The sequence below is a fragment of the Vipera berus genome (assembly GCF_964194415.1).
Source record: "Vipera berus genome assembly, chromosome: 8".
In the NCBI taxonomy this organism is placed as follows: domain Eukaryota; kingdom Metazoa; phylum Chordata; class Lepidosauria; order Squamata; family Viperidae; genus Vipera; species Vipera berus.
This window is the reverse complement of record NC_138211.1, coordinates 25,738,841-25,754,526: the sequence shown is the minus strand read 5'-3', so window position 1 is coordinate 25,754,526 and position 15,686 is coordinate 25,738,841. Positions and strand designations below refer to the sequence as shown.

General features: G+C 50.9%; 1 protein-coding gene across 3 annotated transcripts; it reads left to right on the top strand.

The window, feature by feature from the left end:
- Positions 1-3,818: 3,818 nt before the first annotated feature.
- On the top strand, positions 3,819-12,117 carry LOC308671492 (target of rapamycin complex subunit lst8). Of its 3 annotated transcripts, XM_081333713.1 has the most exons (9): positions 3,819-4,293; positions 4,380-4,431; positions 5,893-5,912; positions 7,198-7,360; positions 8,557-8,632; positions 8,727-8,879; positions 8,981-9,105; positions 9,759-9,922; positions 11,213-12,117. In XM_081333713.1, the coding sequence occupies exons 1-9, from the start codon at positions 3,834-3,836 to the stop codon at positions 11,329-11,331; spliced, it is 1,332 nt and encodes a 443-aa protein (XP_081189839.1). In that variant the 5' UTR covers positions 3,819-3,833; the 3' UTR covers positions 11,332-12,117. The 3 variants fall into 3 exon arrangements, with proteins under 3 accessions (XP_081189839.1, XP_081189841.1, XP_081189840.1); XM_081333715.1 differs by lacking the exon at positions 5,893-5,912 and having other exon boundaries at positions 4,034-4,293; positions 4,383-4,431; XM_081333714.1 differs by lacking the exon at positions 5,893-5,912 and having other exon boundaries at positions 4,034-4,293.
- Positions 12,118-15,686: the final 3,569 nt, after the last annotated feature.

Genomic DNA, 15,686 nt, shown 5'->3' with positions numbered 1-15,686 from the left:
CCCACCAGTTCAGCCCCATCAAGTCCAGCCGGTGCGAGCGCAGGGGCGGCCGGTCCCCGAGGCTGACCCAGTCCAGGTGATTCCAGGAGGGCTGGGGGCCGGCTCCATGGCCTGTCGACCCCCGCCCGGGTTGCGAGGCTTCTGCAGGTGAAGCTCCGCCAGCCCAGCAGAATCCATGCGGGGCGCCTGCCGATGGCCTCGACTTGGTCGGTGGTGTGCGGGAGGTGGCCGCGGGACCCTCTTCCGATTTGGCCGGCCTCCTCCGGCCAGTCCGGTTCCTCCGCGGGTGCGGGGATAATTTATTAGATGCCTCAAAGCGCTTTAAGCAACGCAAGAAATCGAATTTAAAGGAACTGCCTTGAATAGCATTACATATTTTTGCTGCTTTGAGTTTACTTATAAAGTAACAAAGGTGGGATAAAAATGCAGTTAATAAATAAATGATATATTTTTATTAAGGCATTTTGTGGCAATTTGGCCTCAAATCATAATTTGGAGTGAGTTTAATTGATTTTTTCCATAGCTGTTCTCATTGTTTCTTTGTAATTACTTTGTTGAAGTTTTGCATCTATTTTATCATACAATTTTTATTTACAATTTTAAATATGTTCTGTCTCCTTGATATATTCCAATAACTTATAAACATACCCAAATACATTTTCTTGATTCCATATAAGTGTTTTGAATTGTGTCATTTTTTTCATAGGATCTTTTCTTGAAGTCACTTTGATTCTTCCAGCAAGTAGATATTTTAAGCACGATTAATTCCTACTTTCACTACAACAATTCTTGCTCTATTTTTACTCTATTGTAAACTTGTGATTGTTATCTTGGAATTAAAAAGGCATTTGATTATGATGCCCTTGGTAAAATCACTGGATCTACCTTCATTCTCAAGAGATTCCAAATTTTAACAAACTCTTCCTCACAATATGTCCCTTCAAATTATTTTGTTCTTGTTTCTTTGTGCCAAAAACACCTGTGAAGTTTGGCTAAGTCAGCTCCTTCTGTACCTGATATAAGATCCAATTTGGAAATGAGGAATTCCCTGATAGTAAGAATGATTAATCAATGGAACAACTTGCCTCCCAGAGTTGTTGGTACACCGCCACTGGAGGTTTTCAATAGACTGGACAACCATTTCTCCAGGACGGAATAAGGATTCCTGCCTTAAGCAGGAACAAGATGACTTCAAAAGTCTTTCCAGTCCTATGACTCTGTGATTCAAATATTAACGCTTTCACCTTTCTGTCCCTAACTGATAAGGCTGGTAATTAAGTATGCAAACTTCCTAGCTAATTTCTCTGCAACAGCAATGTGAAGTCAGCAGAAAAACAACTGCTGGCCTCATGCTGAGTCCCTTGATAAGACATATCCTTTAGGGCAAAGCTATGAGGCCCAAGAATGAGACGCCCAAAGGGAAAACATTCTAAGAACACCTGAGGTTTTTCAACTACACAGAGTTTCTCTGGCTAAACCTAGCTATACCAGCCCCACATGAGGACTCTTAGGATGCATAGGCACCTGATCTGTTTCTTTGCAGCATCTTCAGGAAACAGCTGGAGATTGGCTGGATGAGGGGTAATCTAAGAAACTAAATCCAGAGAAGACAGAGATACCCTGTGGGTGATTTGGACAGGAACTGCATTCACACAATATTTAAAAGCATATGATTTTGTTCGTTGGAGGGTACGTGACTTCACTTTCTCTGGGGCCAGAATAGAGGCTGTACATGCAAAGAGGGTCATTTTGACGCTCTCCCTCCTTGCTGTTGAGAGCTGGTTTATAGGTCCCTGGCTCTGTGTGAAGCTGGACGAAAGCACTGAGCGGCTCCAGTCTAGGAAATAGGGAGGAGGACAAACACCTTGGAGGTCTGCAACAAGAGAATCTCCAGAGAATCCAGGAAGTTGGAATAATGGACAGTAGCTGCAAATTGGAGTTTGACCAGGACAAACCTGCAGCCCTCTATTCATATAGGAAAAATACTGCCCAGCATTGCATGGCAATGAGATGGGCAGGATATAAATTTAATAAATAAATAAAAAATCAAAGGCACTGGAAGGTGACTGCACTGGATAGACTGCTTGTAGAGTGGATCTGGATGTCGTGCTAAATCCCAGGGTGCACAGAAACCAAAAGAGTGATTCAGCTGCAAAATAAACATGTGATCCTTGAGTATAGTGTTCTTCCTTGCTATTCGGCACTAGGCAGACTTAGCAGATAAAGTAACGTCTCAGGAGGTGCTCAAACGGAGTCTGGATGGCCAATTGTGGCAGTACATTACAAGAAGGGACTGTTCTAGATGATCTCCAAGGTCTTTTTCACCCTTGTGATACCTTGAATGTTACTGACAAAATGCTGCATGAGTTGACTACAAGATGTGAACGTTCTCTGATTACTTTCAGGAGACTGAGAATCTTTACTGATCAAGATGTTTCATCCCCACCAAACAAATTTAACACAAGGGTGACTGAGTTACACTTAAGGGGATAAGAGGTCATCTTGGTGACAACATCCCAAGGATCCAGACTGTATGACTGGGACGATCAAGAGGCAAAATACACATTGAATTCAAACACAAGGCAAATGGGATAGCAGCCCTTAAACCACTACCCACCTGAGTCCTGCCATTCAGGAAGGGAAGTGACAAACTAGAGACGTCCAGAGGAGTCCTAGGAGGGCAATGAGCTGTCTGGAAGGAAATATCCTGAGAACAATTAGAGACTTTAGATGTGTTTGGTCTGGAGGAGGAACAACTGGGGGAAGAGCTTTTTCCCAGCATCTGTGGAAGCCGGGTCAGAGCCCTTCAGAGGTTTCCCAAAGATGTGAAAGAAACTGTCAAGGTATGACAACTGTCAATGAACTTTTCTGACGAACTAAAAAAACGTGCAGTGACAGAAACGCCCAAATGAAAAGGAAGCCAAATTGGGTTGGACATTAGGAAACGTGCCCTAGTGCAAGGCTTTTCAAACTTGGCCACTTTAAGGCTTGTCGACTGCAACTCCCAGAATTCCCCAAAGGCTGCCTGGGGAATTCCGGGAATTGAAGTCCACAAGTCTTAAAGTGGCCATGTTTGAAGATCTGGTGGTAAAAGCTGTTCATAGAAGGGACAGATTTGCCGGAGGAAGCGGTAGACCTAATTTCGCAAAAGGGACTTCAACAGAGGACGGACGGCCATTCAGAGTTAATTAGCGCACTGAGAGATGCAGCAGAGGGTTGTATGGATCAGTGTTTCTCAACTTTGCCCATGTGAAGATGCGTGGACTTCAACTCCCAGGATTCCTCACCCGGCAGGCTGGACGTTGAAGCCCGCCCGTCTCCGAGAAACCCTGGACCACCAGACCGTCTGCGAGGCCCCGCCCACTCGAGGGAGAAGGCCAATCGCGCGCGAAAGCCTCGACTCTTGTTACCTGGTGCCGCCTCGCCAGAGGGCGCTCTTCTGCGGGGAATGTAAGGCGGTAGATCTACGAACAGTGCAGAGAAGGCCGCGCGCCTCCCTCTCGGGTGCCCGAGAGCTTTCAGTGAAAACTGACGAGTTCGCGTGAAGCCGGGACGGGGGCGTCACGGAAAACTGGCTGGGTTCTCATGAGGGTGCTGAACAATAGAGTCAGAAAAGCGTCCCCTACTGTGGCTCCATCGGCGGGCTGCCTCGCATAGCCTGCGCTGGAGAACCTAGGGATCCAAACACGCCCTTCAGAGGCAGCTTCCAGAAGGCCGCTGGTCGAAACGGGAAACAGGCCCGCAACCCCGTCCTCCGTGGTGCCTCTCAGCCCACGGCAAGCCCGGACGGAAGCCAAAAAGGAAGGAAGGAACCCGGAATTCGCCGTCTTCGGATGAGGCTAAGTCGGAGTCTATGGCTTAGAGACGCGCCCGTCTCGGCTCGGCTCTGGCACGGGAAGGGGCGGTCCCCCGCGCGCGCATGCGTAGGGACGCCGCAATCGCAGGGTTCGATGCTCGCGGCCGGGCGACCCGGGCTCGCGCATGCGCAAGATCGGTACCCAGGCGCTCTAGGGAAGCTGACCCGCGGGGGCGGGGCCGGAGGGTCGCGGGGTCCTGGCGCTGCTCTCCCGCCCACAACCTCCCTGCCAGGTGGGCCGCGCTGCAGGAGCCCGGCCGGGGCCGCCTCCTGGGGGGCTCCCCGCGCCCCGCCCGCAGGCCGGCAGCATGAACCCCGCGCAGGGCACGGTGGGCAGCGACCCGGTCATCCTGGCCACGGCCGGCTACGACCACACGGTGCGCTTCTGGCAGGCGCACAGCGGCATCTGCACGCGGACGGTGCAGCACCAGGACTCGGTATCCTTTGGGCGCCGGGGGGGGGGCGGGGGGGGGCTGGGCCGGGTCCCCGCAGGCTTCCTTAACCGCCGCTCGCCCGCCCGCAGCAGGTCAACGCCCTGGAGATCACGCCGGACCGCACCATGGTGGCCGCGGCAGGTAGGCAAGCGGAGGGGCGGGGGGAGCCGCCGCCGGTCAGGCCGGGCTTTAGGCCGCTCTCGCGCTCCCGGCCTTTCCGGCTTTGCAGGCCGGTTGGGGGGAGAATTGCTCCGTGCTGGGAAGGGGCCGCGGCCCTCGGGGTGGGGGAGCCCTGCCCGGGCATGGCTGCAGAGAAAGAGGGCTCCGGGTCCTGCCCAAGGCCCTGCGGAGCGGTCGCCCTGGTGGAATTCCGGGTCAAGCCAGCTGGAATCCTGCATCACGGAGGAAAAGCCTTCCCGAGGTGGCATCGTCTGAACTGGGTTTCTAAAGCCTTTGGCGCGGCTTCGGCTTGGCCGTCCAGCTGCGGCCCCCAGATGCCTTTGCAGAGGCTCTGTGAAATTAATTCTGTGCCTGGCTCCTCTTGTCTTTGCTTCAAATATTGTCATGGGTAAATGCAGAATTGTCCTTTCCCCACTCGGCTCACAGAGTATTATTGCCAGCAGTCACATTCTGAAGTTCAGATCGGTGCCCCATTAACCTTAAAGGCGACGTGGGCTTTCTGGAAGCCCCTCACCCAGAGAGATTGGATTCTGTCTGCAGTGGAGCAGGCACAGAACCAGTGAAAGAAGATCTTACCGTGGGGTTCTGACCAATTTCCATAGATTTCCCCCCCCCCCAAAAAAAGGTAGATCAATTGACCAATCAGGGTTGCGGCCAATTTCACTTGGGTGAAAAATCCTTCTTAACCCAGACGTAACAACTCTCCCTTTTTAGAAAAAGCTTTGATTTTTTTTTTGTCATCCTGTTAAGGATGCAGATTTGCATAATACTGAATTTGAGCTCTATTTTTAATTCAGGTGGTCCTTGAAATATGACCGGTCATTTAATGGCCATTTGAAATGAGAGAGCCCCTCCCAAAGGCTACATTCCACCCTGTTTCAAACTTATAGCAGCTAGAGTGCCCGTGTAATCATTCACCCTTACCACCACCACCACAGGAATGCTGCAGCACCCTCCTGCCTCTTTCTCTCCTTCCCATCCCACAGGGGATCCCGCAGCATTTGGGCCTGCTCCCATGCCTCCTGGAGGCAGCCACCATTTTCAACACTCCAACAATTACTTGCTGAGTTTTCTGCCCCAATCAGCTGGTGATTGAGAGACTGCAAACCTCTCCTGGTTCTTGCTAGGACAGGGGTAGGCAACCTCGGCTCTTTTATGACTCATGGACTTCAACTCTCAGGATTTCTGGGAATTGAAGTCCATGAGTCATAAAAGAGCCGAGGTTGCCTACCCCTGTGCTAGGAGATGAATGTGTACCAAATGGCCGCATCCGAAGCTGGGTCCTAAAGGGAGTCCTACAGGCAGCAAAAAGCTTGCCAAAGTTTTCCAAGCTTCTTGCCACTTTTTTCTTTAGAGCTGAACTTTTTCTTCAGCTCCTCAAGGCAAACACAAAGGATTTTTTTTGCTTCCTTTCCTCTACAGCCTGGTAGTCGTCTATCAAGGTAAATAACCAATTTTGTCACCCTCTTTCTAGGCATGCAGTAAGTTTAGCAAATTAAGTGGTAAAAAGGGATCGAGATTGGAAGTTAGAGCCAAGGAGTTTAGCTTCAGGACAAATTTGGGGAAGGGAGGAGGGAAGATCAAGCTTTCAGTGTCTGTGGAGACTCTCAGTCATCTAGGTTGTCCCAAAGGTGCTTTTTCAAGAGGCAACTGGGCTTTCTTTGTTTCTCCTTGAAGATGTTTCGCTTCTCATCCAAGAAGTTTCATGGAAGGATTTATATTCCTTGCAGATAGCTGGTCATTTGCATTCTTTTCGAGAGTCATTGAGGCCACTTGGAGGTTTATCTGTGTCCTCAAGATTTTTTGGTTTTCTTTACTGAAGTAATGTGGGTTTCTGGAGGAGGGAGGGAAAAGGGAAAGATTTGGGGAAACTTGTTTTGAAGCTGCCAGCTAAGGTGGCTATACTCTCCTAAAGCCTAGCAAGGAGCTAGGCGTTAGCCCATCAGCTCAGCTTCATCGGCCAAGCAAGGAGTTTGGCTTGGAAGTTTCTTGGAACTCAGTGTTAGGCCCTAATCTTGCTGGGTTCTCCCCCTCCCCTCCCCTCAGCTGTTTTTTGGCTTTGCAAAGCTTTATACTGCCTCCTTTATGGCCCCGGATTGTTGGCTGGACTTCCCAGGATCTGCCTCCATCCATGAGGCACCTAATGTTCATTTAACGAAGAATTCTTGTGGGTGCATGTTCATCAGGGAGAGCGGGAGCGGCTGGGGCTGTTAAGCAAGTCTGCCTCACTTAAAGGTTGCCACCACTTGCAACCGTGTGATGGTAGCAGGCTGAGGAGTACCTGTAATGGTTTGATATTGTCATTATGATTATCCTTGTAATGTCAATCTTCTTTTTTTTTAAAGAAACAAAGGTACAGCTCCCAGGCAGTTAGGTGAATGGTGGTGAAAGGTTGATTACCCAAGTTAGGATTAAGACTAGCGACAGACAAGCGACCTTCAGTCTCAGATCATGGGTTGGTGAGAGCAGCTCTTTCCATCCTTTTGAGAATTCAGAAGGAGCCTAACGCTGACCTAGTGCAGGGGTAGGCAACCTCGGCTCTTTTATGACTCATGGACTTCAACTCCCAGAATTCCTGAGCCAGCTGGCTCAGGAATTCTGGGAGTTGAAGTCCATGAGTCATAAAAGAGCCGAGGTTGCCTACCCCTGACCTAGTGCTATTTTTCTCTGTGTGAAACTGTTTCGTTGCTTTGACTCCTTATGAACTAGTTGGTGTTTGTGGTCTAGGTTACCAGCACATCCGCATGTATGACTTGAACTCCAATAACCCCAACCCAGTGATCAACTACGACGGGGTGAGCAAGAACATCACCTCGGTTGGCTTCCATGAAGACGGCCGGTGGATGTACACGGGGGGCGAAGACTGCATGGCTCGCATCTGGGACCTCCGGTGGGACTTTGGTTGTTGATCTCGTACCTTTCCAAGACCGACCCTAAGCAGGCAGGCGTGGAAAGCGGGCAGCTGAGGAGGAGTCAGGTGCACGGTTTGCCCACACAGTGGGCACCTTTGCACACTCCAGACAATGGGGAAAGGAGTAAAAGTGATCAAAGGAGGATTTAGAAAAGCAAACGCCCCGAATTTCATGAGATCTTACATGGGTGCGTGGAGAGAGATCTTGTAAGATTTTGCTACCTTGTTAAAGTGGGATCATTCTTACAGTTGAAACTGAGGGCAGTTGAAACCCTCCAATAGGCACCATAAACCCCATGAGGCACTGCCAGCATAGATACAGGTTCAGCCTGAGTGGGATGCTCCCTCCAGGTGGGCCTGTACATCCCTTCGTAGGTAAGAGAGTCCAAAGGAAGGCTGGGCAGCTTTGAAACCGGTGGGGTGAGAAGCTGCTCTGAGTCAGGAGTTTCTTAGCATGATCATAAACAATTAACACCAAAATGACCGAGATATTCCTCTGTGGGGCTGAGTTAGAGCTGTAGTTTTTTTTCTCGCCTGTGAGCAGAATCCGCATTGGAGGCACCTCAGTAGCAGTTCTGGTGAACTTCCTTCTTTTTCCAAAAGTGCCTTCTTGAGGTTCCTGAGGTTTTGCCTTAAGTGAAAAGAGGAGAAATGAAGGGGTGAAGGGAGAAGGAAGTTAGTGAGCAAACCCTGCTCGTTGTGGGACTCAAAAAATACATCCTGGAAATTCTGAGGGCCTGAACGCTTCACGGTTTTCCTGGAGGGGACAGATATCCTACTGAAGCACAAGCGCTAAGGCAGGGGTGAATTCTGGAAGTTGAAGTCCACAAGTCTTAAAATTGCCAAGGTTAGACAGGCCTCACTCTCTAGAGTCTGGTGTCCCCTTAAAGATATATATGTACTTATTCTGACAAATGCATTTGCCATCCGGCATCTGCATCTGACAAGTCCCCCTTGAGCCAACCTGCTGGGGAAGGAGAGCATAGGAGGCCCAGTAATGAATTTTTAAGAAAGGCAGCCGTTTAAAGAAGGCAAGGACGGCTGTGCCAGCGTAGTCTTTGACAGCATGATGGCCGTCAGTGTTGAGCAGAGGCTCTGTGGATGCTCCCCGGAGTGCAAGCAGACTCAGCAGTCCCTTGACTCTCTCCCGTCACGTCGTTTGTGTCTTGTCTCAGGTCTCGCAATCTTCAGTGCCAGCGCATTTTCCAGGTGAACGCGCCTATCAACTGCGTTTGCTTGCATCCCAATCAGGTATCTGAGGCAGGATCCCTTGCTCTCTGCTGCACGGGGGAAGAGGCCGCAGGAGCCGCAGGGCCAAAAGCTCGCTTGCTTTGTATCCTCCCAGGCTGAGCTCATTGTGGGAGATCAGAGCGGCGCTATCCACATCTGGGATCTGAAAACGGACCACAACGAGCAGCTTATCCCAGAGCCAGAGGTCTCGGTCAATGCGGTACATATAGATCCGGATGCCAGCTATATGGCTGCGGTCAACAGCTCGGTAAGGATAGCCAGTCCTGGACTCGCCAAGTTCCTCGGTTAGCCTTCCACGCGGCACAGAGCCAGCGGACCGGGTGCTTTGAGCCATCTCTCCTCTCGCAGGGCAACTGTTACGTGTGGAATCTCACGGGAGGCATCGGAGATGAGGTAACCCAGCTCATCCCCAAGACCAAGATCCCTGCACACAACCGCTATGCACTCCAGTGCAAATTCAGCCCGGATTCCACGTGAGTAATTGGTGGCATCGCCCTGTTTTCTTGGCCCTGGAAAAGGAGGGATCTTCCCTCTTGGGGACGGGGAGGAGAAACATTGGCCTGGCAGACCAAGCTTGGACAAGAGGAGTCATGTTGGCATGCAACATCTGGACTGAGCTTTGGTCGTGACTGGGTGGCATCTCCTGCACCCTCTGTCCAGCCCCTGCTGCGCTTCAGACTTCACCTCTGTAAAAGCTGATCTGGAACCCAGGTCTAGTCGTAACTGGGTGGGGAGCAGGGGTCGCTCTTTCCTGTCCTGCCCAGCCCAGCCTCAAGCTGGCAGAGAGAGGGAGGCAGGGGCCTGGGGAGAGAGGCAGGTCCTTCCAAAGGAGATGGTTGAGGAAGACTCCCAAGACATATTAGGAGGTGCAGATCTACCCTGCATTTGGGGGCCTGATTACTCAGGCCTGATCTAGTAGCTCCTTTCATCTTCTTTGCCAATTCTTGATCTGTCCAGTTTTGAGATGCCCGGACCCACCTTGGACCAGCCTCCTTCCAAGGAGGTGGGAAGATGCTTCCCAGTTCCTCAGATAAGGCCAGAAAAGGGGCCAAACCTGCTCCGTTTTGGAATCGTGGGCCAGGTCTGTCAGGCCTTCAGCGGTGTTTGCTTTTTCTCCCTTCTCCAGGCTTTTGGCCACTTGCTCTGCTGACCAGACGTGCAAAATATGGAGGACCTCCAACTTCTCACTGATGACGGAGCTGAGCATCAAGAGCAACAACCCCGGGGAGACCTCCCGCGGCTGGATGTGGGACTGTGCCTTTTCGGGGGATTCCCAGTATATTGTCACAGGTGAGAAGGGCGGAGCCCACAGGCCCACCTGCCATCCTGGAGCAGGGAAGAGTCCATGCGGCTCTTCCTTTCCCCTTTTGCCAAAAATAGAGTAGCATTTTGAACGCACCTGTTCTCCCTTGTGACCACAATTCAGCTCAACGTTTCTGTTGTTAAGTGATACAGTTGTTAAGGGAGCTTTGCCCCACTTTACGACCTTTCTTGCCACAGTTGTTAAATGAAGCACTGCAGTTGTCATGTTAGCAACGCAGTCGTTAAGTGAGTCTGGCTCCCCCATTGACTTTGCTTGTCAGAAGGTCGCAAAAGGGGATCACGTGACACACACACCCCCGGGGACACGGCAACCGTCACAGTATGAGCTAGTTGCCAAGTGCCTGAGTTTCAGTCATGTGATCATGTGGATGCTGCAATGGTCATAAGTGTGAAAAATGGTCATAAGTCACCTTTTTCAGTGCTGTTGTAATTTCAAATGGTCATTAAACAAATGGTTGTAAGACTACCTGTGTTATCCCATGTTTTGGAAAAGGAGAGAAGGAGCAGTTCATGGGCCAGCCCCGTATTTTGCTCCTGTTGTACAGGCAAGACATGAACTGGGCTGTGGGGCCTAAGATCCTAGAGTTGGAGAGGCCCTTGAGGCTATAAAGTCCACCCCCTGCTCTGTGCAGGAATCCGCACAAAACCAGTGCAGGCAGATTGTTCAGTCTGCTTGAACCCACTCAGTGGTGGCCCCCCAGCCTGGCTCCAGGTTTCCACCCTGTCGTACTGTTCTTCCTGTTAGGAAGTGTGTTCCGACCCTTGAAATCTGCCGCCTTAGAACCCGCATCTGTTCTTCTGCACCCAACACTCTGGGATTGTGAGAAGGATACTTTGCCTTTTGTGGGACTCCCCTTTGAGAACGGAAGGGGGGGCTGCCATCTTGCGCCCCCGACGTTCACAGACGTCAGAAGGCTGGACAAACTGAGTTCCCTCAAGCTCTTAAAAACACGACCTAGCCGTTTTCTGTGCGGGTCTTGCAACGTGCCGCAGGAGTACTCGGCAAGGGTTGGAGCCTTCTAGAGCAGAGGTCTCCAAACTTCGGACCCCCTAGAATTCTCCAGCCAGCAAAGCTTTTAAGAGTTGTGTACTTCAACTCCCAGAATTGCCCAACCAGATTTGCTGGCTGGGGAATTCTGGGAGTTGACGTCCACAAGACCTAAACCCCTGTTCTAGAGAAACGGCCAGCCTTTGGCTGTCTGTCCCTCTCTTCCCAGAATTGGTGCTGCTCCCCTGAACTCTCTCTTCCCCCTGCAGCCTCGTCAGACAACTTGGCCCGCCTCTGGTGTGTGGAGACGGGGGAGATCAAGAGAGAATACAGCGGGCACCAGAAGGCGGTTGTCTGTCTGGCTTTCAACGACAGCGTGTTGGGCTGAGGAGCAAGCCGGGACGGCACCTCTTCGCCAGCCGGTCTGCCTTCTGGGCGGAGGAGAGGATTCCTCTTTGGCCCCGTCGGCCACTGCTTGTTTCTGCAAATGGAGCGGAGTCCAGTCTAACTCGGCCGAGGCTGCACGAAGAGTCTCTGCCCTTTGGCTTAACTGGCAGGTGCTGTGAGGCTGCAGCTGGCCTCTCTCGGGCTCCCCTTTTGAAGCGCCGCCTTAAAACTAGCCCGGTTTTGGACTAAAGCAGGGAAGCCGCCCTGTCCCTGGGCAGTGGTGGGTATCTTTGTCTTGGCTGCCTCTAGGAAGGGCCTTCTGGGTCTGGGGTGAGCTGAGTCTCCTCTCCGAGACTGCCTTTTTTGCCCCTCTCCTCTCACCCCAGGCTAGAGGAGGCTCCATTTGGGAGCTGGCACTGACTCCAGAGTAATTGTGGGCAGTGCCTGCAGGAGAGGCAGGCTCCACTCTGCCCCCCCCCCTTCCCCAGGCAGCCCGGCTGGGTCATCTGGCTTAAAAGAAGAGGTTGGCCCAAACCTTCAGGGAAGCCTCATCATCCGAGGGCAGACTTTTCTCTCTGACCCGGCATGCTCACATCCCAAATCAGAGCATCCCATGCGTGTTTTTTTTTTAAGTGTTGTTTTTCACATAATGCTTGTACGGATCTTACCTTCACCATAAAGCTACTTCTACCAGAAGTAATTATTTACATGTTACAGTTGAAAGCGACAAACTTCGTAAATGTATGTATAAATGTATATAAATGACCATGTAAGTGGTGTTCTTTTTCTTCTGGCTGGTCCGGAGTTCTGACTTTGAAGGTGGGCTCTTTCTGGAGGCTGGAGGGTTTGGGTCGAGCACAGGGACGCGGAGGTTCTGATTCGGTTCAAATACAGCCGAGCTGAACCATGGGAGTCGGTCTCTTTGGACCTTCACTCGGGAAGATAGTAGAAACAGATGGAGACACAGATGTTGTTTGGGAAGCAGATGTCAATGCACAGGTAGATGAGCCGCTGCTTTGGAGGATCTGTGAGGAACACAAAGAGTGTGTGGAGAGGTGGAGGTCTCTTTTGGGGGGGGTGTAACAGTCCTTTGGATGAGCTAGAAATGTTAGAAACTTGGCAGGGACAGGCTGCATTGGTGGTTGCTCATCTGGAGGAAACCCCCCAAACTTTGTTTTAATTTTAAGACCCTTTAGATCAGTGGTTCCCCAACCTTTCCAGCTTTGTGGACCGGTGGGTGGGGGATGAAAATGGCTTTGCGCAAGCGGTAGGCAAATGCCTGCTGGTCACGCAAATGGAGCTGCATGCACGTGCTTGCCTGCCGCTTGCGTGGCCCGGTTTCGAATGGGCCGTGGCCCATTACCAGGATGTGGCCCGGGACTGGGGACTTGGCTCTAGATAGCAGGTTTTACTGGCTTAGACCTCTAATGCTCCCACACGTGAAGCCACCGTGGCAAACCTTCAGTCAAGCAATGTTGACTGACTCCTGGGAGTTTCAGGAGGATTCAGAGCGCAGAGAGGTTCTGGATTAGATTCGACCCATTTCTTCCGCTCACTGACATCTACAACGTCCTCGAAGTATAAGGTGGTTTGTGCCTTGGGTTGTGTGCGTGCGTATGTGTGTGTGTCCTTTTGAGTCATTGTTGGCTCCTGGCAACTGCCTGATCAAGTCCCTGCAGTTTTCTTGGCAAGATTTTTCAGAGGTAGCTTGCCATTTCCTCCTTCCCAGGGCTGAGAGTGAGGGACTGGCCCAAGATTACCCAGCTGGCTTTGTGCCTTAGGCAGGACTTGAACTCCTTAAACCACTAGGCCAGATGTGCTCTCTTCTGCCTGCTTTGCCTCAGATGAATTAAATAAACTTGGCTGTGTTCCAACTTGTGTGTCCTTGCCCCAACCGCATTGCCTGTGCCAGTGACGGAGCCCACCCGCCCTGCTCTTTCCAAGGTGCCTTCAGTCAGGAGGGCAGCCTCTGGACACCCAGATGTCGCTGCCAGCAGCTCCTAACAAATGCCAGCATTGGCACAACTGATTGGCACCATTCAGCTTCACTTGCAGCTCCAAGGGAGCAGAGATTCCCTGGGGGCTTTGGCCTGGCTGCGCCCATCAGCTTACCATCTTTCTTCTTAACCCAGCGGATGGGCACCTGCTCACACAGGGCCCGGGCAGCCTCTCCAGCCTCCGCTGGCTCGACCAGGCTCCCTGGCACAACCCCCAGGAATTCACGGTAGTATTGGGAACCGTAGCTGGGAAGCAGTGGTGGATCCTCCTGGCAGCAAAAGGAAGGACAGTGAGGGTACCTCAGCATGGCTCCAGGCCCAGACTGCCCGCTCAACCTCTGCGTCCCTCGGGATCCGCACTCCAGGCCGCTGCTCTGGGGGAAGCGCTTCCCAGAAGAGGCCCTGGGGAACTGAGCCCTCTTTGCCCGCCCGCTGCATTTCCATTTTCTTCTGAAAATTATTAAAGCAACAGCTGAACCACCTTTAAAGGAAAAGTTCAGAAATACCACAAAAATGCTGGTACTCCTTCCCCAGGAGAAGATGTTTCCGTTGATGTATAAACCTAACAACAACAACAACAACAACAACAACAATAATAATAATAATAATAAAGTTGGAAGGGACTTCGGAGATCATCTAGTCCAATCCCCTGCTCAGGCAGGAAACCCTATACCATTTCAGACAAATGGCTATCCAGCCTCTTCTTAAAGATTTCCTGTCTTGGAGCATTCACAGCTTCTGGAGGCAGGTTGTTCCACTGGTTAATTGTTCTAACTGTCAGAAAATTTCTCCTTAGTTCCAGGCTGGTTCTCTCTTTAGTTAGTTTCCATCCATCCGTTGCTTCTTGTCCTCCTTTCAGGTGCTTTGGAGAATAGCTTGACTCCCTCTTCTTTGGGGCAGCCCCTGAGATATTGGAAGACTGCTATCCTGTCCCCCCTCGTCCTTCTCTTCATTGCATTCCAATTCCAGCGTATGTTTTACCCTCCAGTCCTCTGATCCTCTTTGTTGCTCTTCTCTGCACTCTTTGTAGGGTCTCAGCCAGAGTTCAGACTGCCATGGGCCAGATAGTTGCTTGAGAGGTTGAAACGTTTGCTGGATGGAGAATGGGGATCAGATTTCTCTCTGGGAGAAGCCCAGATGTGTCCGTCTCTCTGGAGGAAATGGCCCAGATGGCCCTGGAAGGGGGGGGATGTCAAAATCTTTAAGAGACCCTTCTCCAACCTGGTGCCCCTTGGCAATGTTAGGCTTCCACTCTTAGTATTCCCTCCAGCCTTGTCAATGAGTGTGATGGGCTAGAGAAAGTTATTTTTATTTTATTATTATTTTATAATTTTTTTAAATTACCTCAAGGCACCGAACATACCTAATACTCCTAGTATTGGGCTGGGCTGAGAAAGAGCTACTGGTTCAAAGGCACCCAGCCAGCTTACATGCTTAGGCAGGACTAGAACTCACAGTCTCCCAGTTTCCAGCCTTGTGCCTTAACCACTAGACCAAACTGACTCAGTTGCATTAGATATTCTATTATAAACATTATAACCAAATTAAATTTAAATACAGGTAGTCCTGGACTTATAACAGATTGCTTAGTGATCATTCGAAGTTACTGAAAAAAGTAATACGTAGCAAGACGTCTTGCATCTCCTACCTAGGATGCCAGAAGACCCAGAAAGGAGTAGATCCGTGTTTCTCAACCTTGGCAACTTTAAGATGGGTGCACCTCAACTCCCAGAATGGGAGGAACACTGGCTGGGGAACTCTTCACCCACCTTAAAGTTGCCAAGGTTGAGAAACACTGGAACAGATCATTTATCCTTTCTTCTGGCCTTTTTCTTCCATCCTACAGCCTGGTGTCACACCTGCCCCGAGGTATAGTTTCCTTTTCCCCCTTTCCAGCAGTTCCCTCCCCCATAGTTTATGGCAGGCTGGCATCTAGCAAAGCAAGGGTGAAGCGCAGGATGGCAGTTCTGACACCTGGCCTGTTAAGGGGCACTTGGCCTTCTCTGGGACACCCCTCCTTCCCTTCCTCCCTCCCTCCCTCATGTGATCTGCTGCTCACAACTCAGCCTCTTCTTCCTAGGGATCCAGGCCTTATTCTTTCACCTCCAGTTTCTCTCTTTGATTGGAAAATCATCCTAGGACACCAACGTTGGTCACCAAACTACCAAACAATAGCAGGGCAGTTTTCTGGTGGTTTTTGGCAAGAAAATACAAAAAGTAGGAATTGGCGGTTTACCCAACCCATTAATGCCTTAGAATCCCCCATTTTATTTTTTTTAATTTTTTTTAAAAAGGAAGTGTAGAGCAGGGCCCCCCCACCTTTTGGGCACTAGCAACCAGTTCCGTGGAAAGAGGTTTT

Coding starts and splice junctions, on each gene's coding strand:
- LOC308671492 (XM_081333713.1), top strand. CDS start 3,834: ATGAGGCTAAGTCGGAGTCTATGGCTTAGAGACGCGCCCGTCTCGGCT. Junction 4,432..5,892: donor CACCATGGTGGCCGCGGCAG/GTAGGCAAGCGG, acceptor TTTCCTCTACAG/CCTGGTAGTCGTCTATCAAG. Junction 9,106..9,758: donor AAATTCAGCCCGGATTCCAC/GTGAGTAATTGG, acceptor TCCCTTCTCCAG/GCTTTTGGCCACTTGCTCTG.